Here is a 25699-nt window from a genome sequence, read left to right as displayed (position 1 = left end):
CAAGTATCATTAGCAGTTAGTGACGGTATTTCCTTTAGGCCGACGATGCAATTAAGCTTGTCGATAGGTGGAAGGGTGTCAGCTGTCTGCGCTCAGGGAATGGACACAATGGGGAAGTTAGTTGATCTTCATTTATGGAGCAAACCCTATGAAACCTAATTATTGGAAGCGTAGTGCTCTCTCTCTCTCCCTCCCCCTCCCTCCTTCTCTTTCTCTCTCTCTCTCTCTCTCTCTCTCTCTCTCTCTTCTAGTTTTGAGACTGACTGATCAAAGAGTCTCTGTTGCGTTCGCTACAATGTGCTGTATAACGAAATTAAATTTAATAACGTTGAGTCCAAAATGTCTCGCGTGATTGGATGAAGTACACGATTTTCGCTCGAAAAAATGTAATCGTTGTATGTCTGCTCATCATATTACAGAAAGAATTTAATGAATATCTTGGTTAATAAATTCCTTGAATTTTCAAATGTAGACGAGAATTCTCTAATTATGTATGAGAATTCTCTAATTTATATATATATATATATATATATATATATATATATATATATAAATCTGCGAATATCGTTTCGCATGTTTTACTTTATGAAAATTTAACTTTTAAACATCAATTTGAGTCGTGCACTTTTTGGATAATGGCATCTGCTATCTCGTTTCTCTTTCTGCGATTCCAATATTTCCGTTACCGTCGAATGAAAATACGAATAATCGCGAACTAAGTTAAATTGGAACAAAATTACTAGCGCGAATCTACTTACACGAACAAATACAAGTACAGTAAGCGGAGGAAAAGTAGATTGGACAAGTAGAAGGAGGCGCGCAGGACGGATGGTGGCTCTTCGCAGAATGGCTCGGTCGCAAGAAAAGATAAACGAAAGTCAGGAGCTGACTACACAGGACGACACTCTCCATTCCACCTCGTCGGGGACGACGACAGAGAAACGCGGACGGAAACGACGAAAGAACGGAATCGCGACTCGTGGGAACGGAAAGGTGGAGGCTGGGGGATTCGAATCGCGAAAGGAAACTTTAAACTTCGCTATCTCTACCGAAGCGAGAGTACGCAATGGGACCATACGTGTAAGCCGCCGCGATATCGATCAGCGTGTGGGAAATCTCCATCGTAGAAGGAGAGAATTACCTTTGATAGTGATTTTGGCCGATAAGCTTCGATGGTTCTCGTTTGACGTAAGTGATATGAAATAAATCGTGATCGGATCGAGCAGCTTTATATTTTTAATCATTAAGAAACGATTGTCTATTGTTAAAAAATCGAAAAGAAGAATGATCTAATATGGTGGGAATAAATATTCAAGTAGACATCAAATAATAGATGAGAAATATACAGAAATAATTCCGATATTCTCTTTCTCTTCTTTTAGATTATTTTTAATGAGACAAACTTTTATATACAATTCTCGTTTTTTACATGTAGAAATATATAATTCTCTCTCGAATTCTCGTATTATCTCGAATTAGAAAAAAATATTATACATATATTTTTTAATTTAATTATCATGTATAATATAAATTAATATTTAAATGTCAATCTTAATATTAATATATATTTATATGTATAATTAAATATTAATTACAATATATTTTTATATATTTAACTGCGCACAAAAAAGAAATTCTTAAATACATGAGCTATAAATTGTAGGTTATAGATTATAATTTATATATGGTAAAAAAAACTCTATCGTCAAAAAATCGAAAAGAAGACTAAAAATAATTTAATATAATGAGAAAAATATCCAAGTAGAGATCAAATAATCGATAAGAAATGTTAGAGTAAATGTCAGGATTAATTAAATGTCAGGATTGTTGTAAGATTATTGAACGTAGAAATTTCAATGAGACACCTAGAAAGAAGGGAACGTAAGAACGTTGCCCATCAAAAATTTCTTCGCCGATCTTAACGAGGTTACAACGTTTAACGAATCCTTTCCAAGCTTCGTCTCCTCGCCGCAAGTAAATCGAAGATAAACCTCGGGGTTTAACCAGGGCTTAACCTATGCTAAAGCGCGCTAAACCTCCTAGACTCGACCACATGGACGACTGGTTACATAGATTACAATGCAGTTTAATTGAGTTACCGCGCTAATGGCTGCAAACACCACCTGTCCATTCATTGGATTTTTTTGTGCCCTCCCCTTTATTACTTTTTTTATATTACGTTTTATTGAAAAAAAACATCTCTCGCATATCGCAGGAAATTAATTTAATCGTGCAAAAAAATTCTAGTATATATCAATTCATATGTTCGCCATATGCGTGGTTAAGTGCCCGAAATACCCTAATACATGTGCATCTCTTTGATATTTTATTTAATGTTTTATAAAGCATAATTCATAACATGACAGAAATATGAAAAAATCGTATAGCTGTTTTTCTAAGTTTTTTACATCTGCATATATTTTAATCGAAATTATTTCTGATTAAATTCAATATTTAAGGGAGGGGAAAAAAGTAAGCTCTCGAATTGTGCGACTTATTCGTTTACCCTGACACATTTAACAATATGTCGCGCGGTAACGGAAGGAGCGACTTTTATCGATATATCAATTAATCCTACAATTAAATATCTCGTCGCCAATATTGTGAAATCGCGCGTGCGAAAAGTACGATGAACGGTGGAATTTTGATAGAATGACGCCGCAACGCGAGCGTCATCGTGTCGAGCTGCCGAGATTATAAAACAATTGAATAAATCTACTCCCCATCGGGCGACATCCGCAGGAAAGAAACGTCGGCGGGATAGACAGAGAAGTGGAAGAAGAAATCTCTGAACTCCTCCCTTCCTCTCGCCTATATACCCCAACTTCTCCGAGATTCAAATGGCCTCGTTTCAAATCGATTTCGAATTATCTTCGGCGAGCGGATTCTGGCGGAACGAGAGAAAAGAGGGTCCGCCGGTGTAATGGAGGAAACGGTAGTGAGTAAGAGGTATGAGAACGAAATGGCGGAAAGGGTAAGAGGAGAGGTGGGAGGGACGGAAGGGGGTGGGAAAAGAGTGAAAAACTTAAGGGACTTTTACTGGCCGAGAGAAAATGTTTGCCGGCGAGACAAAGACGTTCGACTGTCGCGTTTCTTCTCTGATTAAATAGGCAGGACCTATAGCTTTTTACGTAATGCACTATGACACAGGCGAGACTCTGTGAGATATTCTTCTTATAATCTCGCGCTTTCGTTCCTTTTTCCCGCGTATCGAACTTTCACAGCGTATTTCAACAAAGTAAAAGAAGAATCGAGAAATAGAATGAAGTAAAAATCTTTCTTAAACGTCTTTGTATATGTGTGTATACAGAGCATTTGAGAAATAAATGGCTAAGGAGATTCTACCCACCATGAGAAAGAAAAAAAGTTCTAGGAATATAAGTTCAGCACATTTTCTTTTTGTGTTATTTCTTAGATCATTTTTTTCTTCAAAACTATATATGTGCAAGAAGCTTATTTCCGTATTTAAAACAATTAATTTTTAATAAAACTTGTAATTGTTAGAATTTTTATTTTTACTTTTTTACCAATAAAATAATTGAAATATGTTGAAATATAATAATAACTTCTGTATAATTTATTTTAATAATTATTAATTTTTAGGATTTAATAATAATAATTCATGTAGTTAAATTTAATAATTTTATATTAATATATATACACAATTTATTTATTATAATCTGATTATAATTCCATAAAATCTTATGTTTAAAATATTTAGATGTCTTTTTTGCATAAGAAGCAAAATCTGAAAGCAGAGAGATCTTTAAAAGAAATTTTTTCCATATTTTCGGAATATCCTAAATTCATATTTTATTTTAAGATGTTTTTAATCCTGAAATAATTCTGGAATATATATATAATTTTATATAATTATTTTATTACTTTCTATAAAAATTCTTCTATAAAAATTTCATTATTGAAATTCGAGAATGACTTTTAATATATATATATATATATATATATATATATATATATATATATATATATATTAAAAGTCATTCTCGAATTTCGATAATGAAATTTTTATAGAAGAATTTTTATAGAAAGTAATAAAATAATTCTATTATTGAAATTGGAGAATGACTCTTGATAATGTAATTACTATTTTAATAATAGTTTTTGATAATACAACTTTATAATTATACATTGCACGCGCGAATTTCACATTGCGCCAACAACTAGCCCGTAAATTAGGTAGTAGACGGCGGTCGCAGAACTTTTGAAGGCCCGGCCTGCCTCTCGCCTGATTAAGCGGTTCGGCCTGCATTTGGCAACGGCAAACGACGCCAGTGTATGCGCCGACTCTAGCTACTTGTTGGCCGTGACATGCGGCTGTTCCACTACGCGAGTTCGTTCCCGGTTGCAAGTTTCAGCGGAGTACGATATTAGCACTAGCATTTGTCCCGCCTCTCATTTTGTCGCGAAAACAGGGACAGAGTAAGACATAATATGCTGCTCACCCTTTCGTAGTTAATTAAACCGACAGATTTGTTATGGTGACATGTAACCATGCGGCGGCTCCTTTCGCGACTGCTGAAACTGTTTAAACCATATTTCGTCGCGCACCTTGGTACATCTCTAGAACATAATAGCAGAATATATATATCCATTAGTCCTTAATGTTAATGTTAACACGATGTTTGAACGGCAATTGATCAAATGAAACTTGATTTTCCTTCGCGAAAATACCGAGAGGACTCGTCATCCGTTCCAATTTCGCGATCTTCAATATTCGATTCAGTTAAATTATAATTGAATCGAAAAATATGAGGAAAGAAAAAAAAATATTTCTTTCTTATTAATTTTTATTTTATGTCTTTTTGCTATACAACGAAAATTTGCGATCGCTATGATCTGGAATATCAATGATGTATCTCGCAAAAATGTAAATAGAAGAAAAACACAAAATATTTTTTTTTCATGAAACACAAGGTTTTATGAAAAAATAACAAGCCTTGTTTTTTATCAAAATTTTGCTTTTTTTCTTCAAATATTTAACATTTTTATATTTTGATTATTGCAAGTTGATTTTTTTTTCATTCTTTAGATGATGTATTCGGACTAATCATCATCACATTATTTTAAATGTAGACCGACAAAATTTTAATTGGCTATAGAGTTATGTAAATATTATTTTTAATCCAGTAAATTCTCTAAAACAAATCAAAATTGAGTTTAAATGAATTGTTTTCATTATAGATACAAAAACAGAGATTGTAATTTTATAAAATTTTTTAAATTTTGTAATCACTATTTTATTATAATTACTATTTTAATATAATAAAAAAACTAAAGTTCTTACTTTAATGAATTGATGAAATTTTTGCTATTAAGATAGAAAAACGTATCAAATATGACGTAATTCGGTTAATTTTTAATTAAACATAATAAAGATTTTTGTTATGCAATCTGACTGAAAATTATGCAAATTATCGTGCTTGACATGTGTAATTTGCCGTAAAAATCTCATTAATTCATTAAAATTATTTTCAAAAAGAAATAAATTGAAAAATTTTAGTTCTTCTTTTATCATATTAACAAAAAATATAAAGAAAAGTAACATTATATTTTAAAAAATACTGAAAAAAAGAATCAATTAATTTTTTTCAATATTTATTTTCTATTAGAAAGAAACGATTTTTTTACGTTTCTATCCTTTAGATATATAAAGTACGACATGGAAACAGTAATAGTTCTTTTTGTGCGCGCAGACTCTTGATGACCCTCGTTATACGAATACGACTCGTTACCTTGTTCGAGTTGTAATAGTGTTATATTGCACGTGCAACAGTATTATGTATATGCTCCTTCGTAATCTCTTGCAAGATACTTCTCCTCTTTGTCTTTCTCGCGGTCGTAAAAGTGCTCGGTCTACTCGGTGGTGACATCCCTTGGAAAGGGAAAAAAAAAAGAAATGACACGATAACGAACGGTCGTAACAGACAGGAAGACATCGCTGCGGTCGCGCTTATCTCTAATTTATCGTGAAATTAAAAAGTAACGAGAAATGAAATCGCGCGCTCGATCTCGCGGCAGGACAAGTCCTCTCGCGGGGAAAACGAAGTTGCTGCTTCTCTCTTAGACATTTATTTGATAAATACATACATCTCTTTGTATTGTATAGCTATAATTTAGAAATTATATATGTGTGTGTGTGTGTATCATGTTTTTTACCGTATCGAACTTATCCAAAATTGTTTCGTTTTCTTTACAGAATCAAATCCTGGCGCATAATACATCGGCAAGGATTATCTGGTCAAATCAGAGTCTCGTCTTGCAAAGTGTGACAAGAAGCAGCGCCGGTCGTTACGTTTGCGCGGCAACAAACGATCTGAACGAGACGCGTAGCGAGCCGTTGCATTTTCGAGTTAAATGTAAGTAAAGTGTATGATTATTTATTTATTTGTTTATTGAGAACGTTAATTTTACGAATAAGTACATGAAATGGTTACAAGAGTTGGTAGAATTAAAATATAAACAAAAATATATTCTCTCTTAAATGGATTTATTATCACTGAAGAGATGTGGTTTTAGTTATAGTACTAGAAACAGAAAATGTAATTTTACTTTTGGAGAAAAACCAATTAGTGACTAATTTTTCAACAAAATATTATTATGTAAATAGATAGTGAAGAAATATACTTATTGATTTTTCATGAAATTTACAATTTTGTCACCGAATCTTGTTTTGATCAGTGACATTTCATTCATTCAATTTCGGAAAAGAGAAAACAAAATGAAAAATATATAAAAATTTAATAAATATAATATGTATTAAATATATATAATATATATATATATATATATATATAAAATATATAATAGAGAGAAATAATATAGATAAAAGTAGAAATATCATTTTCAATATTTTAAAATTAATTCGGAGAAATGTACGAATATTAATAACTGAAAAGTGAAGATAAATTATTGCAGATTAAAAACTAAAAGCGAGATATTAGAAATTATAAATTATATTCTCGACGAAAACAGATTTTTGGAAAAGAGTGATTGGATAATCTTTCATTATCGCGCATCAACATGCAATGGAAAAATTAGAAATAATGAGAAATTATAAATTGCACTTGAGAATTGTTTGTTGTATAATAACACCGACGATTTCTATTTTCGACCGATTTAATCTGCCGATCGTATCTGCCTGCTCGATAAATATATATATATGTACATGTATGTGTACATATATTAACTCAGGCGTCGCGTACATCTCGGAAATCACATTCGGTATGAATATTTCAAGAGTCCTTAGCGCCAGCTACATTTTTTAAACCCAATTCCCGGGTTATGGTCGACTGTCGGCGCGGAAGGTGCTCTGAGTTTCGTGAAAGGAGTGATTCGTAGCATACCTAGGAATAAGGCGGAACCACGTGCACGCGGTTCTCGCTCTAGCGTACGAATTACCAAAGCGGTACTTCCTTCGCGCAAGTAAGGAAGCTTTTCTACGGGAGAGAAGCATGAAAGGACTCGCGTAGTTCTCTTGAAGAACGCACAATTTGCGAGATATTTGGGAACATCCAAATTTCAGTTTGAAAATTACGAAGCGCTGCCGCTAGCTTTAGAAAGTTTCTGAAATCTTCGCGAGAATATAATGCTCGCGGTTAATGATTAATTTAAAAATATCTTTTCTCTTTTTTCAATATATTGGAATGAAATTTTATAATTTTTTGAAAGATTATAAACTTTTATTTCAATATATTGAAATATATTGAATTTATGAACTAAGTTAATTTCTTAACTCGTTAAATTTCATTTATTTTAACGACTTTCGTAAAGGTATAACTCGACGATTCACGCAATGAGTTTGATTTGATCCTAATAAGACTGTTCTAAAATAATCAGCACGCAAGAGATATTTAATACGAAGCCCTGACGGCGCTTTCACGAGTTCCAATTCCGCAGACAAGCGCGATCCTCAATATATTTAACTATGGATGACGACCTCGTAAAGGTAGAGGAAATAGTCTCGCATATAAGCGACCATCTCGCAAGTACTCTCAAGAAATCGAAATCGGGAATTGTTTCGGTGGTTTATTTTCTCGGATATATTACATAGCATTGTGTTTGGAAAGAGGAAATAACGTTTGGTTTATGCTATCGACACTATCGTAATATAATAGAATTTAGAGCAGTCGGACACAAATGTTAAGTGAATTTAAAGGAAATATGGCAAAGGCGATTCGATACATATTCGTTTATTTTCTGTCCTTATATAACACACATACACACACACATATATGTATATAATAATATTAAAAATCTAAAAAAATATTTATATAAGTAAAGAAATTCTTGACAACTTATCGTCAGAATTTTTATTTTTTTAAAGTGACAGTCTTGATATTTTATTAGTATTGTAGTATTTTCACATAAAATTCTTATAATTTTTATTATACTTTAATTATATACATGTAAATAATATTTTCGTTGCATAAAAGCGTAAAGTAAATTATTTTCAATTTATCTATAATAAAGTTTATAACTCGCACTCTTTAAAATTGCTCGGTAAAATTGCTTCAACTTGTAAGTTTTATTCACAAAGTTGATAGTCTACGTTATCAATTAATTATAAATACTGTACAAAATCATCGTTAAACATCAAAAAGCACGCCGATTTTAGCGATATACTTGGTAATCGAATATTATACACGCGCGGCGATATAAAATTGAACGATATTAATTAATGGCTATAACGAAATCGTTTTGTTACTTTTTGATGCATAAATGTTAATTAAATTTCACTTAATTGAAATCGTGCTGTAGTTACACAGTATCGTATTTCCCTTTTTCTCTCTCAAAATACGATTTATTATTAATTTTAAACCATTCAATTCATTGTACAGCCAGAGAGCCTACACATGTGACATGTAATTCAATATATGACACATTTATTTCATTTAATATTAACAATTTACATTTTTTTAACCTTTAAAATCTCTTTAAAATATAAAGATGGAACACAATACAAATATACAAAAAATATTTTTTATTCTCTTCAAGTAAATAGTAATTTTAATTATCGTACACTCATTAATAGAGCCAATTATCATTTTTCCGATATTATGATTACTATAATGCTGTAATGTTATCCTTATTTTAATGATAAATGTACGTGCAATAAAGTGCAGTGTGTAGATTACGATTACGAGTTGGTTTAATGCGGATATCGTTCGCATAAATCCTCGTGTACTTTATTTACACGCCGTAAATAAAATCCATTATTGTGTGTCGCGCGTTTACTTTACTTTTATATCATAAAATTTCTCTCGGTGTCGCATTTATTTCGCGTCCACTTGTGTCCGGACTAAAAAGTCATGATCAAAGTTCAAATACGAGACAATTGAAAATATCGCAGCAAGAAATAAGATCAATAACGCTTAAATATACACGGCGTTTAAATTCAATATCAAATCGTTAAAAAGCTTCAACCATCGCTGCATTACGGCTATATCATCGAAAATTAATATCAATTGCTTGTCTTACGCAATCGAGTTACAATAGGAAATCTACCGTAATTATGAACGTAATAAAGCAGAAAAGTCCGCGATAAAAGTAATACATTCAAAAGCGCGAGAGACCCGCTGATTTAATAACGAATACTTTCAACTTGACCGGTTAAATATAAGCTTTTGAATCTGGATTTATGTTCGTTTATATACATATTTTTTTCGCTGGTCGCGAGTAGCATTATACATCAGCATTTCGATCTTTATTCCGATTGTCGTGTAATATCAATTTTGCCCCAGAAAGACGTCTCGTTCAGCGTTACACGATAACACACGTACACGTCCCCCTTTCTCCCCTCGCTCTTTTCGGAGACGAAGAGACGAAGAGACGAATGGAGACAAAGAGAGGCGGAGATAAACGCAGATAAATTGGAACTCAGATATATATCGTTGCGAGGAAAGACTAAGGCAGGAGGGAAAAAGAGACAGTAGACCTTTTTTGCATAACTCTCGTGTTGATAAAACGATTCCACCGTCGGTTACACGCCAGGATCCTACCCCTCTTCGTGACAAAACGTCGAGGCGTGTCGGAAAAATCGTCCGTACGATATCGCTGTCGTTTGCGTGTTTTCCCAGATGTAGCCGCGATATGTGGGTCATCATTGGCATATCGTCAGAAACGGGAGAAATCTCCCGTTCGTGTACAGATAACGCCGAGACGGTGCCCGGATCTCCTCGCTTTGCATTTCGCTTTATCTCGCGGCTTTTTTCCCCTCGGAAAGATCTCCTTTTCTTCCATCCTCCGATATTGCTAGAATGACATAAAATAACACGTATGGCGCTATCGCTGGAATGAATTATTCTCGCATTAATAATAAACACGTGATAATTTATTATACTCTCTTTCGCGAAGTCTAGATTCGCGTTGGAATCGGAGTTGAGCTAATCTGTCAAATATACATTAATAGCAGTAGAATTAAATATATTAATAATAATTAATTTCTTTTCTATTAATGTTAAATACATTAATAACGATAAATCTTCTTTGTTAATTTTTTTATCAAACATTTATGCATACATGTAAAACAATCAGTCACACCTTAAAACGTGCAGCGATTAAAACTTTCGAATCTTCGAGGGAAAAGGAGCAAGAAGAACAGCTGATATTTAATTTACATCCTTTTCTATCACCGGAAATTGTGCGCCAATTTTCCGTCGCATTTTGCGAAATTAAATTGTCATGCATAGAGATCGCTCTTTCTCCTGATCCGTAAAATTTGAAGACGTTAGCTCTTGGAAAATTTCAGAGATCTCGATTAATTGTCATAAATTCCGCGAATCCTGCGATAAATTCCGCCAGCGTCAAAGGCTCCGAGACGCTTGGCGGAAGAGTACCTGGTTCTCCTCTCGCCCTTCTCTCACTGCACGTAATAAATCGATAACTCTGCTTACAGTCGCGCCAGTATGCAAGGAGGACCGGATCATAGTGGTCGGCGCGTCGAGGGGCGAGTCGCTCGACATCGCCTGTAGGGTCGAGGCTGATCCGCCGGCGCACAATTTCCGGTGGAAATTCAACAACAGCGGCGAGACCCTGGAGGTAGCACCTGGTAGGTTCTCCATGGAGAAGTCGAGCGGCGTCAGCGTGCTGAGATACACGCCGACCAGCGAGCTGGATTATGGTACACTCTCATGCTGGGCGGACAATCTCGTCGGTACCCAATCCAGGCCGTGTCTATTCCAGCTGGTAGCAGCCGGTGAGTGTGCACGATAAACTACGTGTGATGTTGAAGAGGCATTTTATCCGGCGGACTTCTTCCGGAAATCGCGTTTCGTAATCGAATACGGTATATATTGACGTGACAAAGCTTTTATTAATCTATCGGTGTCCTTTTAGTTGAATGTAATTATATCTCTGTAAGAAAGCGCCACGGAAATTTAATTGAAATCCGAAATAGAGATTCGAAATGGTTGAGAATTATTTGTTTTATTCCTTGTACTTTTATTTATTCTCGAGTATCTCGAAGATTAAAAGCGGAAGAAGCATCCTTTATATATATATTTAAAGCTGCTATTTGTTTGGAGTACGTTATTGGATTATGGATAATTAGATTACAGAGACCGTCAACATATTTGTTTGAAACTCCAGAATGAAAAGCAATTCCGAGTGTTTGAGAAAAAAGACATTTACATATATAAATAGATGACTAAGATATGGGATGCAATTTTTAAGGAAACATGATCGATATTTAATTTCATGTTCACGAAATTAATAATGCACAATGTCGAGAAAAGAGTAAAGAAATGTGATGCAATAAATTTTGCGCTGAATTAAATATATTTTTAATCGCGCCAACACAACTAGACAAATGGCACGAAAATGGCGACGATTAAAATGTGCAAAATCTCCGCTGTTTTTATGAGGTCTCCGAGGAAAAGAACGCGAGAGCAGTTCGTCCGCGAATCATCCACCCGCGAGTACAATGGCGAAGCGACCAATCATCGAGCGTTAAATCGGCATTAATCCCTAGACGAATTTTTTCGCGTTTCCTCGTTTCCTCTTTTTTTTCCCTCCCCTCTCCTCCGCTCTCCATGGGTGATCGACAGTGACGTTGACATGGCGATCGGCCGAGAACGTATTGACGTTGACGAATACGTCGAGTGTTAGCGGCACCTATATGTGTGTGTATGTGTGCGTGTGTGTGTGTGAGGGAGCGCTCTCCCCTCTCGAAAATAAAATCTGTCGTCCTTGTCGTTCTCGCGTATCCACCATGCTTCCTCGCCTCCTGTCGAGGGTCTCTCTTTCTCTCTCCCGCGGTGCTCCGCCGATGCCAACGATCCGTAAACTCGATGGCATGAAATTATTTTTGTACCCTCTCCGTTCTCTCCTTCCTCCGCGACGTTATTGATGTCGGTTACCATTCCCGCAAAGCATTTCGGCAAGGAATACGCTCATCGAAGCATGATGAAACGGTAAAGAAACGGGATTTCCGGGACAGAATTTCTCGCGATAGAATCGAGTGTCGTGTAAGACGTTACTTGTTACGCATATCGAGCAAATATAATTGGTGTTCCGCGACGTATCGCGATCCGAACGAATGTGCGAAGATATTTCGCCCGAAAAAAATTCGTGACGAGTAAAAGAAAAGACCAATATATCTTGAAAAATAATTCGCAAATTTAAAGAAAATATTCATAATATCAAGGATAGATAAAACATATGACTCTATGGCTTAAGAAAGCATTGCTTTTTCCAGAGAGAGCATTGCTTTTCCAGAGATCCAATTTATCATAACTCACTTCCTCTTCTGAATTAAACGCAAAATTTTGTGGCCTGTCTAGTTTTGCTTACATTACCACATGTTTTGGTTGGAGCTGATTTTTAGATGAACGTGAAGAGAGAAATATCATATACAAGAGAAATATGTCGTTTCGCGAGTCATCCAATTTGACGAACTTAGCTATCTTCTTTGCTTACAAAACTAATTTGAATTTGCCTTTATCTCAGCGGGGGGTCCTTTACTAGTGCAAAAGCGCGAGATACAACTGTTTTCTCGCGGAAAATGAAGTCCGAGCTACGTATAAAGATACTTAAGAGACAAAAGGGCAAAAGGGACGAACGGAGGAGAGAGAGCAAGCGCATATAAAGTACAAACGAAGCATTGTCGAGATTCAATATACGTCCTGTAGATCCGTGAGTTATAATATAATGAAAAGCACGATGACAACGACGACTTTGTGATTAACGTGAAAGAAATGAAATCCCGAGCGTCTCAGCGAATGAAACGAGGAATATCGAAAGACAGCGATAAGAGGATTCCGCGCAGAATCGAAACGCAAAAGACGGGAACACGCATCCAAATCGATCGATCATCGAAAATGATAAGATATCGAGCTCCTGTGATTCCAACAAGGCGCAAAAATTGATTTCGAAAAAGCGCTTTTGACGAAGGCAAGATTCCGATGGCGAAGAGTTTGGGAGGGACTCGGGTCGCATCGCGATAACGCGACAGAGAAGGGAGGGTGAGAGGAAAAAGAGAATGAAATATCTCTACGTCCATTACTATCCTGGTACACTAAATCTCTTGCTGTTCCTAGACACGCGAGAATTTTTCACTCGCATACCAGGCTTGATTTCCGAGAGAACGACGGACGGTGGTCTCGCCCTCCCGAGCTAAACCTGTGGAGTCGTTCTTTCGGAAACGCGTGCAAAAAATCCAGGAATGTCACGCGAGAGGAAAATGGTCATATCGTTAAAAGAGATTTAGTGAGAAAAAGAGAGGGGAGAAAATCTCTCGCAGCCTCTTTCCACCCACATCCAAGTTCTATCTTTGAATTGAAGAGATTGTTCGGCCATAAGTCGCATAATTTACGATTTCTCTGCTTTATAAATGACCTGCTTTTCTTTCAGGAAAACCGTTTCCGGTGCGCAATTGCACCCTGGCGAATCAGACCTATACCAGCGTGGAAGTGAAGTGCGTCCCGGGATATGACGGCGGGCTCCCGCAGAAATTCGTCCTGGAGGTCTATCACGGTGACGTCGACTTCCTCACTAGCAGCCAACCTCTCTACAACGTCTCTAACCCGGACGAACCGATCTTCGCCCTGGCCGGGCTGGAGGCCTCGGTCGAAGCCGGAGTTCACGTAGCGGTCTACGCAGTCAACGCCAAGGGCCGAAGTCAACCCGTCACCCTCAGCGAAGTCACTTATCGAGATGCCGAGAAACGCACCGGTAAGTACAATTTTAAATTTTATGAGTTTAATTTTTATATTTAAATTTTAGAAATAAAACGAAAGACACGTTTTAATGTTTTTACTACATCAAACGATAGATTTATCGCTTCGGAGCGAAAAATCGCGACATTTATATCGCGATATTTTGTTTATCGAGATCAACGCGGTATTAAAACCGCAAAATACACGACCGCAATTTTTTTATGGTATTTTCGTTACGTTATTATTTATTTTACGCGAGAATACTTTTAAAAACATTGATGCATGGACGCGAATTGAGCTATCTCGATGGAGAATGAAAAATTGTCTGTCACTTACAAGTCGACATGAGATCGAATCGCGAGAAGTATATCTCGTTGAGAAAGGAATCAACCCTGCTCAATTTAACGGAGATCCGCGATTGTCCGGAGATTAGCGAAAGATGCTGGTCGAATACACGGACAAGGTCACTACCTGTGGGTGGATCTTTCGGGGATGAATCGGATAGTGGATCTGGTTCCCGAAGTGGGTGGTGTCAACGACACGGGGTGGTAAGCAAGACGGATCACTACTCTCGAGACAACGTTACGAACGTACCGCACCCCATTAAACGTTCGTATATACGTCGTGTTACTTATCAGACGAAAGTCTTTCGGAAATTAACTAAAGAATATGGAGTATTTTTATCTTAAACTGCAGAATATAATTTAATCGACTGTGCGATACCAATGTCGCAAAGTAAATATTAATTTTCTATATATTATTCGATATATTCAGTGTATAAAATAATATATTTTTTATTATTAACGGACATTATATAAACAGGGATCTGAAAAAAAAGTTTAATTTTAGAACATTATAATAAAAATATATAACGTGAAGACAATAGTGGACTCGCTGTTGATGCATAATAATAGAAATCAGCGATTAATTATTCGTTTGTTTCAGCTATATTTTTTTATCATAGCACATTTTTTATCTGTGGAAAATTAAAAGTGTGTCATATAAGAGTTAAAAAAATCATTGAGAATATTTAGCATTTTTTGAATTAAAGCCTTGTAGATATAAAATTCTTTGAATATTAGATTCGATCATTGAAATTTACGAGAATATGTGAAACGCGATATTTTGAAATGGAAAAATTGAGCTTTTCTTTGCTTTAATATAATATGATAAAGCATTTTCGGATAAATGCAATTTTTCTATCTACTTTGAGACACATATATAGATTTTATATAGAATACGCATAACTCTTCGAAATAAAAAAATTTCGGTGCATTATTTTTTTGATGGTAGATTTCTCGAAATCTAAAGAAAATCAATTGAAACTAAATTCTCCTCGATAAAAATATGACTGTAAAGATAGAGGCAATTGTTCCCTCTCCTCCTCCGACACGCAAGGAATATACGAGCTAACGCAATGAGAACGCCTGGCAAAACGTTACGACCGCGTCACGTTGCGTATCATTGTAACGCGGGCAAATGAACCTATTCGCCGGCCGACACGCACGCAACAGTGTTACATGCACGTGCGTCCCCGTAAACATTACCGCGGTCCGAGGTAAAACGAGTACCAGGCGAATCAATTGTCAGTAAAGTGATTTACGGTCGTCGCAGCGTCGATCAATTTGCCGCTCGATGCGACGCGGCGTCCGCGTGTTTCGCGTGACTTTTAACTCTTCCCTCTTTTTCCTCCACCAGCTCCCTTGTCACCAGCTCAAAAACAAATTGCGGATCCGAATGAGAAACGAAGGAGATCTCTGATCGATTTATTTCCGGAATCTGTCTCTCGTGAAGAAACAACTATTTTTCCGAGAAGCTTACGTCTTCTTCGTTATTGCTTTATGAGCCAGAAAAAAGAAGCTGCGATTATTAATTTCCAAAAAACGATGAAGTTATCTTACTGACATGTAGATAAATTTAAGAATCGACTGGTTTTCATCACGACGAACATGACGAATTTAGATCTTTCGTGCGATTCTACACGTCAAGGCGCGCTTAACCCATTTCTAGACGAAATTTTTTGTTCCACCGTATAGGCAACGAACATCGAATTAAGGAAAGCAATTACAGATAATGGTCCCAGCGGCACCCAGCGCCAGGACTGCGAAGGACTTGGTAAGCAAGAAAGAGAGGGAGAAAGAAAGTAAAGCGGAACTGCGCAAAGGGCGGAGGGGAAGAGCAAGGGAGAAGCCTATCTAAGAGAGATACGAATGTACAGGGTGGTCATTAAGCAGCTGCAGCTTTCTTTTCTCTCCGTTCTTGCGAATATCTCTCTCAGTTCTCGACCCTGTACTCCGACTTCCTTTTCTCCCTTCTCTCCGTCCCTCTTGTTCTCATCATCTTCCTCTTCCCGTGTCCCGCCCTCCCTACTTCCTCTCCCCTCGATTCTCATCTTTTTGGACATTAAGCCGTAGCGCGTGCGGTAATTTTCCTGAGGTCATTTTTGCCGCTCTTCTTGCCCGATCGTTAACTTCACTTAGCTCTGTGTTTACCCCCGTCGTCATTTTTCTCAGCCTCCATCCCCTTCCCTCTCTGCCGCCTCTCTTCTCCCATCAAGAGCGGCTTCTTCCCCATATTTCGCCCTTTCATATTCCTATCCGGTCTCGCATTTCCACGACCTCGTCAGACGTCGCCCACGAAGCTCCCACGTCTTTCCACGTGCGCGCTTTTCCTTTCCATTTCCGTTTTTTATTATCGCATATAACCTTGTCTGACGGACGTCTTTTTTCACGGTTCAGAGAGAAAGAATAATTAGCGCCACACTGTCCATTCCCGTTCCTTTGGGTCCGCTCGTTCGTTTCATCAACATTATCCCTTTATCGTCGCGAAGCATCGGATGATAAATCACTGATGAAAAGTCCCCGTCGGTTTCGGGGGGCGACTTTAATTTCTGATATCAAAAAATGTGAAATCAGAAATCCAGGACTTTTGAAAACTCCGATTTAAGTGTAATCAAAAAGTTTCGAAATCAGTTTTAAAAATGAACTCCATCGGTTATTAAACTTAATCGTCTTTGAAATAAATTTGTTCTACATTTAAATTTATACTCGAATCGGCAGCTCTACCATTGTTGAAACATTTTTCAATATTTTTCGGGATACATTATAACAGCAAATGCCAATGGCATATGCAAGATATGCACAGAATTCGGAAATAATAAATAATAAATGTGATTGTCGAAATTTTCTTGATTTTACAGTTATTTATTGTATACTATCAATTTTAGATGAAGAAATGTTTACGAGATATCTAGTCGCTTGAAAACTTGTGCAGATTTTAAACAGATTGTACTTGACGGAAAGGAGATTGTTTGAGGGATTGCTAGTCACTCGTGCGATGCTTATTTCCTTCTTACTTTGTGCGCGTATATAAATCTTAAAATTGAATAGTAAAATGCAGTATATAAGTTTTTCAACCAGCTCTTGTTTACAAAAATACATATAATAGAAAAATAAAATTTAGAGAGAGAGAGAGAGAGAGAGAGAGAGAGAGAGAGAGAGAGAGAGAGAGAGAGAGAGTTTAAATGGAACAATATCAGAAAATATCCACATAGAAGTAATCATTAAATATTATAATTTCAGGGTATTGCATTGAACTTTTTTTTTATTAAAGACAATTTTTAAAATTGATATATTTTACAATATTTTTCATAATTATATTTAATTTATAGTAAAATTGTGTGGCAGTGTTTATTTTTTTCTTTTCATGTGTATAAATTTTAAAATTGAATCTAATAATTATGTAGTAAATAATCAGTTCCAAATTACAACTTTTTGAAAAAAATACAGTTCTATTTGAGAGAAACGAAATTTACACAAATTAAAAGTTCTACTTACAATGTAGCAAAAATCACTGAATATTTTAAATCTCTTGAAAAAAATAAAACACTTTGAACTTTTTACAATTTCAAATTAGAAATTTTTTACAAATGATTTTATATTTAAAATATTTTATATATAGATAAAATAATTATATAAAAATTAATGCTATGTATAATTCCGAAAACAAAAGCTAATAAATAAAGATAAAATTTGTTATGAATGAGAATGTTATTAATTTATGTGTATGAGTATAATTAATCGCGCTTCCAATTTTCAAAGTGATTAAAAATATAGTAATGTAAATCTATAATAAATTAAATATAACTGGAAAATATAAAATATTTTAAATATTTTGTTTCATTACAATATTTTATACTTTTATATAAATTAATAACATTCTCTTTTATAATAAATTTTATCTGTATTTATTAGCTTTTATTGTCAGAATTATACATAGCATTAATTTTTTTATAATTATTTCCTCTATGTATAATTACTTTTTATTTCATTTATTTCAAAGTATGTACGGAATGAATATTTTATTATTCTGTCGTTTTATTTTATCTATAAAAATGATTAAAAAATTTTAAACAACTCAATTTCCCTCCTATTACATCTATCTGAAGCTTGTCAATTAATCCGGATAGCTGCGAGTGTAAATGCGGGCTGTGCGTCTTACAGCGGATTGATCCCGAGGCAAGGTCGCTGGGATAATTCGGTCGAGCCCGCGGCGCTCGTCGAATTAAAGCGGCGATCTAAGGGCAAGTCTCGAGGAAGATAACGCATTCGTATCAGATAAAGGGTTCCATCGCGCCGCGCGACGTTTCCTACAACAATTGAGATTAGAACTTACCGAAATCTTCCGAAGGGTCGCTTCCGAAGGGACGATCCGGATCGCAACCTCCCTTTCCTCGCTCCTTGTCGGAACGTTTATTACTCGATTCAAGATGCTCGAGGTCGCCGCAGGACTCGGTCCTTTCGGCCCGACTATGCAAGCAGGCCCGAGAGAGCCAATTCACTTCGCATCGTGGGATTGCGGAGTGGTAATTGCTGTCCGATTTCACCCCGACACGCACCATCGAGCGTGCCATCGTACGCGTGTATACACGCGCATGATGTATGTATACAGGCGCGCACCGTATTGCACGCAAATGCGAAAGGAAGGATCGATCGAACGATAATCTCTCTCTAAATTGTTCCAGTCGATTGCAATTAAGAGGATATAATATGAAGCTGCGTGTATGACTTCTTAATTTATGTTTAACAGGAGAGTCACTCTCCATAATTGTGATATAAAATTTTTTTCCCGCAGAAAAAAATATCTAAAAATGCCAACACTCGCGATATCAAACGCGCGATATAATATTATTTAAAAATTGTTTCTTTTAAACACATCCGTTTGTTTGCTCTTTGGCTTTCGAGAAATTTGCATTCCTCGCTTTCTAACATCGCCTAGCATTCCGGGAATATAACGCATTCGTCTCGTATGATATCGACTAATTGCATCAAAGACGAATCGATCTATCGGCCGTATCTCGATCATCCTTCATTAGCTTTGACGAGTACAATAATGACGGACAATGATGACGGATGATCTGGAACAAAGGCTTCCCGATGCTCGACTAGCACTGTTGACTTAGCATCGATCTTCTTAAGTGATTAACACTAATCGGATCGATTTGCCTCCATATTTCCGTATTTGACGTCTAGAAGTTTATCATTCTGCGATGCTCAATTAGCAAAATGGACTCTGAATATTATCATATAAAGAAATTCTTTTTTAAGCAAAATATATGGCATATATTTTTTTTATAAAAAAAGAGAAGAGAAAAAAAAGAAATATATTTAGAATAAAATTGTATTTTTCGAAACTATCAAAATCAAATTAATTCGAAAATAGAGAATAATTCGATTAGTGCCGTGAAATAATTATGCCGTTGGTCCGGTAACTGGGATATATTCGGCGATTTATATCAGAAGTTTCCCAGAATGCGCCGTAAGGTTAACGGGAATGATATTCGCGTGGGATGATCCATGGTGACGGAGCGACGAAGGTGCGCCGCGTGAACGCTTTCATTAATTGAAAGCAGGGGACTCTAAGTCGCTTTAGCCGACCGAAGGGGAGAGGAAAGGACGACGGAACAACGATCCGGAGTTCGACCCTATGTTAGAATTAATCCAGGTGAACCGAACTTGGATTTGGGCGCCGGCTAAGCCTGGCTTCTTGGTGACTTAACCGGCCACATGACCTCCGAGGCTTCGTCTTACCTCTAACGCGGACGCCAATGTTACGGCGATGTAATTCCCTCCCCTTTTAAAGGGGATCTTCCTTAACTCTCCGCCGAATATCTTCTCTCTCCGGTGATGATTTATCCTCCCGAACTCTCTTTTACGCTATAAATTTATCGGATAAAATTTTCCTCCGTTAATCAAAATTAATGAAACCCCGGATCGCTTATATTAAATAATAACACGTCGTGATTTTTTTGTTGAGATAAAACATTGCTAATTGACGTACCTCTTTTTCGGGATATATATTTGAAATAGCTAGACAATACTTTACTCGATACATTAAAAGTTTATAATTTAATCATTTGTTTTCTGAAGAGAATTGCTATTTTATTCTGATTTCTAATACATAAATTGAAATTAATTATGAGTCAATTGAATTATCCGCGCCGCTATAGCTAATGAAGTGAATCGACTCCGAAAATATTCCGTTAATAGATTTATCGATTCTTTCTACAATCTTAAAGAGCCCGCAGAAATAATCGACAGAAATAACAATCGATCAAGGTACAAGCAAAGTTTCCGATGTTCCTGACAGATAGAAAAAGTTTCGGACAATCCGGAATTTTTTTCAACGATGAAATCCACAGCGAGGGATATTTTTCCCAAATAATCCAAGCGGTTAGATTCCATCCCTGACCCTACTGCAAGTCCGATTAGTGATCTAAACTTCGATGAACTTAGGATTCGGGAATCCGTTGGGATATGCGATCTCTTTCTCTCTCTCTCTCTCTTTCTCCACCTCTTTTCCTCTTCGTGAATCCCGTTAGTCCTTTCTCGCAAGGATCGACGATATAAGGACCGGTTTATCTTTACTACCCTGGCACCAGACGTTTCTCCGCGTAGAACTCGATTAAACTTCCATTGCAACTTTTACGAGACAGTATCGGAGGCTTAGGGTTGTATACGATCGCTAAATGTACCAATTCTCCGTCGAACGCACGAGCGCATTCCGCGTGTAAGAGCGATAATAAATTGAAAAATTATCTGTCGATCTCGAAAGTATTACCGAAAAAACATCGCAAGGAATGAGGCAAACGTGAAACGTCGAATAAAGTTACCCGAGTGCGGTGAAAACGTGTAACAAGATATAAGAACCTAGCTACATACTGGATAAGAACTTGACTTATATAATGACGCAAAGCGGCGAGTTCGTTTTTAAAATTTACAAAAATGAAGAAAAATAAAAAATGAATGAAATATTTAAAAACTTAAACCATCGCATACGAGCGCGAGGCTATCATAAATCTTTCCCCGCTAAATTGTCAAAAGCTTTATTGTAGTTCATTCGCGGAGCTGGATGAATTTACGAGAGTTTCTTAAGTTCGTTACAATAGGACTCCGTGTGCCACTTATGTGTACTCACGCGTGACATGCTCACTGTACGCGTTACTATGATGACTTTCATAAATCTTCCTTTACATTCCGGACGAAAACGCGCGAGCAATTACATGAAAAATGTTACTGGCATAATATTATTCATGTATATTCATTAATCTGTATCAATTATGTACTAGATAAAGTTTTCACAAATAGAGCGATTATGTAACAGAGAGAGAGAGAGAGAGAAAATTTTGCAACAGCTGAAATTTTACGTTTATTCGTCTTCCTTTTCTTGTCTTGTGACTCGTTATTCTCAGTATACACGGAACTCATTTACAGTGTAGCTGTGCACATGCTCTTATACGGTCGCGTGAATACATGTCTTGAGCGACGCAGGCAAAAGACGGGTCTAAAAGTTTATAAATTTGTGACAAACACGCTACGTCCATTTTTGCGAAAAGTATTTCAATGCAAAATATAAATGAAAAAAAAAAAAGTTTAGACCGAACGTTAATGACGTAACGAGTGCGAGTTTATTTTGCGTGAATTTAAATGTCGAGTGCGCGCTGAGAAGATTCTTGAGAGGAAACTTCAGTTCCCCGGCTTATATTCCTGGCGCAATTACCCGGCATTTTTCGTAAATCCCTGTGCATTTCCGGAATAATCTCTGCTCGAGCTCGAGCGCACGCGTGTCTCGTTAAGCGACGAGATCTTAAGATCACCGCTTCAGAATGTGTTAAGACTTCGTGCTACGGAAAAACATTGTTTTTTCCTCCACAGCTCAGAAAGCTCATTTACCCGGTCTGACACTTGTGGTCTTCGGAATAACACCTGAGCGCGTGAGCCTTCCCTGGGTTATGGGAGTCGGTCATGGCGCTGAATATCTGAGCTGCTGGTTGATTAAACCCGGGATTTTACCGGGGTATTACCACATATCAACAACATATGTCACATGTATAATACACACCCACGTGCGTCTTAATGCGTTTACCTGTATTAGATATGCGAGCTTACAAACGACTAATTTGTCCCTTGATATATCAGCTTTATTTCTTTTTCTCGAGTAACAACATATTTCTATATTATTCGGAGCACCACTACTATGTTTTACGATCTTTTTTTTGCTCCGAAAAAAATGCGCGACAACAATATTTCGTATAGTTTTTTCCACGCAATAATTAATTGTTAAAAGAATAACTGATAATAACTGAATAAATATCTGATAGTCGAATTTCTAAATCGAGCAAATATTTTCTAATATCGGTAAAAAAACAACCCAATTAAAACAACCTACGTGAGTCACGTTATGAGCGTGCAAGCAAAAACTCTGACCTGGGCCAGTTTAATCGACATAAATAAGTTGGCGCCTCTCTCTCTCTCTCTCTTCCCTCTCCTGGACGAGAGAATTTAAGAATTAAAGTCTCTCGCTTTTCGCAGTCCGCTTTATGCCGACCGGCGCACCTGATCGCGCCGGTTTGCAACTCACGAGGCGCGAGAGGAGGAGCAGTTTTGTTAATTATCCGACAAAAACAGCAGGCGCGATCCCACGCTCCACCGGCCACGCTATCAAGCGGCGGGACGCTATCACGTGCGCGCGAACGGTGGTATATCGCGAGGTGGAGGTGCTAAGAAAGGGGAAAAAATAATGCTGCAAGATTTCCCGTATCGTTCGCCGATTCTTCGCTGAGAAAATCGTACCCTCCGCAACAAAATCTCTCGTCGCGGTTTATGCAAAATTTCTAAAAAAAAAAAATATTGCTCGCTTTCATTTGACAGAGATACTCTTTTAAACTTAAACTAGTGAAAAATGCTGGCACAAAATTTCATCAGAGCGAGTATTTCTGTTGTTTAACGAAGATATTAATATATACTTTTACTCGTCCGTCTGATTATGACAATAAGATTTCATTGAAGAATTCGCAATAATCATATGTATTTGTAAGATGTTTAACTTTTAAAATTTTTTCTATTTTAAATTGCCATTTTTTGGGAAAAGCCTTTACGGATACATATCTGGAATGAAACACGTATAGTATTAAGTTTGTCATATTTTTTTATTTAAAAATATGATAAATCCACAAAACAAAGACTTTTGATCAAACTCAAACATTTCTTTAACAAAATGTATGTTACAAATTTATCTTATATCTTACATATTATTATTATCGTATTATATATTATCTTATATAATATATAATATATAAGATTAAACAAAATCGCTGATTGAAATAGTCATTACCACTAATTGAAATTTTTTTTCAATAAAATTTCACTGATTGCAATATTCTGATAACTGATACCGTCAATCACTATTCACTGCTTTCTAATGACAATACATTTGATTACATTTAATTACATTTAATGATTACATTTAAGAAAATACATTTATAGTTTGTATTGCTCCAAATCTGAGAGGCATATTTTTCCAAAAGAAATTGATAAAGAGCAGTCCAAAAATCATATTTTGGCGTATTTTGGAAAATTAAATAATTATTCGTTTTAATATATATGTGTGTTTGCGATGTATGAATAAATTTGATACGATTGTACTCGCGCATGCAGATAAAATATTTCTTATTGATCACATTTCGTGGCCGAATACTTTTTTTATGCGATTGCCATTTCTACTTGAGATTCCACAGGCGATTCGAAAATACAAAATGCGGGTAAAACCGTGTGTACGTGACAGCGCCGCAAAAAATACCGGCATGCCAGATGTAATCCCGACGTTGAGGAATATAAAATGTTTTCTCTACGGCGCCGGTCGGGGTTTGTTTACGCATGTAACAAAGCTACCTTGCAGAGAAAGAGAGGAGAAGAAACAAGAAAAAAATGAAGCGTTTCATAAGTAGCATAGGAGAGTAGATGATGCAACAGTCGTTTTCTTTTTACCATGACACAGTGTGGTTAATCCTGCGCCTCAAAGAAATATCCACATTAATTTTGTATTTCTTGTCGCTTCCTCACAGAATTACCTATTCCATTATACAATTCTTTCTTTTAACACAATCCTCCTATATTGATTTAATTAAAGACGTAGCAAAAAATATTCAGGAAAACGTCGATTTGTAAGTGTACAAGATGAAAAAAAAGCAAAAACGGCGAGCATAATTTATCACAATTATTGATAGATTGATCTCTCTTGGCAACATTTGTTTTTAAATTGCGAAGAGTAATCAATGCACAAATTAAATACTTGAAAATTTATAGAAAGTTTCTTTTATTCATTTGATCAGGCGCAACAATATAAACGAATATGTATCATATTTTAAGTCTAAATTTATTTTTAATAAATTGTTTTCTAATAAATTTATAGGCCGCAAGTATTTAATTGCTTTTTTCGCTATTTTTGCTTGACTGAATAATCGACCAGTGAGCGAACTTTTATTAAATTTTCACATTAAGAACAGAAGAATAAACATCGTTTTATTCGATTGTTACAGGTCAGGACGCCGGCATCGAATTTTCACCGCTGATAGGCGTAGTGGTCGGCGCTCTGGTGACTCTGGTTCTCATCATCCTGATTGTGGTGGTCAGAGTACGTCGGGAGCGCGTGGCAAAGCCGCGGCACGAGAAACCGGCGGAACTCAGCGAGTTACCACCTCAACAATATCCCATGCAGAATTCCCAGCAGACCGTGGAGACTGATCCCGATGTGATCCCGAACAAGTTCGGTAAGACTCCCATCGATATCGCGGACTGAAACAGCCCGCGCGCGAATCCGATTACAATCGTTTCCGACATCCTATAGTTGATAGAGAAAGAGGAAGAGGAAAAAAGAGTCACGTGCGTGATTTTTTTAAATATTATTATTTAATATTATATATTAAATAATATTATTTAATTATTATATATTTTTTAAATATTTTTAAAAATGAGATAACTGAAAACTTTACTGAAAGTTATTATACTGGCTGCAATTATCTCGAGATGGGGAAAATGAAAATTCGCGTATTCTGTTTTTACATCTAAAACTTGTTTTGTTAAATAATTTATGAAATCAAGATATAATTCGATTTACGTTTACGTGTTGCATATCCCAATGCATGTGTGTATTTAACTTTTTCAAAGCTGTTATATATCACATAAAAT

At 36.2% G+C, this 25699-nt stretch overlaps 1 protein-coding gene across 1 annotated transcript in view; it reads left to right on the top strand.

Annotated features, from left to right (window-relative positions):
• Positions 1-25699, top strand: part of LOC105258246 (nephrin) — a 343203-nt gene that overhangs the window by 313842 nt on the left and 3662 nt on the right. The window contains exons 10-13 of the mRNA XM_025408809.1: positions 6218-6377; positions 10916-11215; positions 13870-14190; positions 25051-25281. Coding sequence (XP_025264594.1) covers positions 6218-6377; positions 10916-11215; positions 13870-14190; positions 25051-25281 — 1012 coding nt within the window. The remainder of the gene's footprint in view (positions 1-6217; positions 6378-10915; positions 11216-13869; positions 14191-25050; positions 25282-25699) is intronic.

This window comes from Camponotus floridanus, unplaced genomic scaffold (genome assembly GCF_003227725.1).
Source record: "Camponotus floridanus strain SB8 unplaced genomic scaffold, Cflo_v7.5 scaffold23, whole genome shotgun sequence".
NCBI classification, from domain to species: Eukaryota; Metazoa; Arthropoda; class Insecta; order Hymenoptera; family Formicidae; genus Camponotus; species Camponotus floridanus.
The sequence above is the reverse complement of the archived record's forward strand: the minus strand, read 5'-3'. Positions and strand labels throughout refer to the sequence as shown.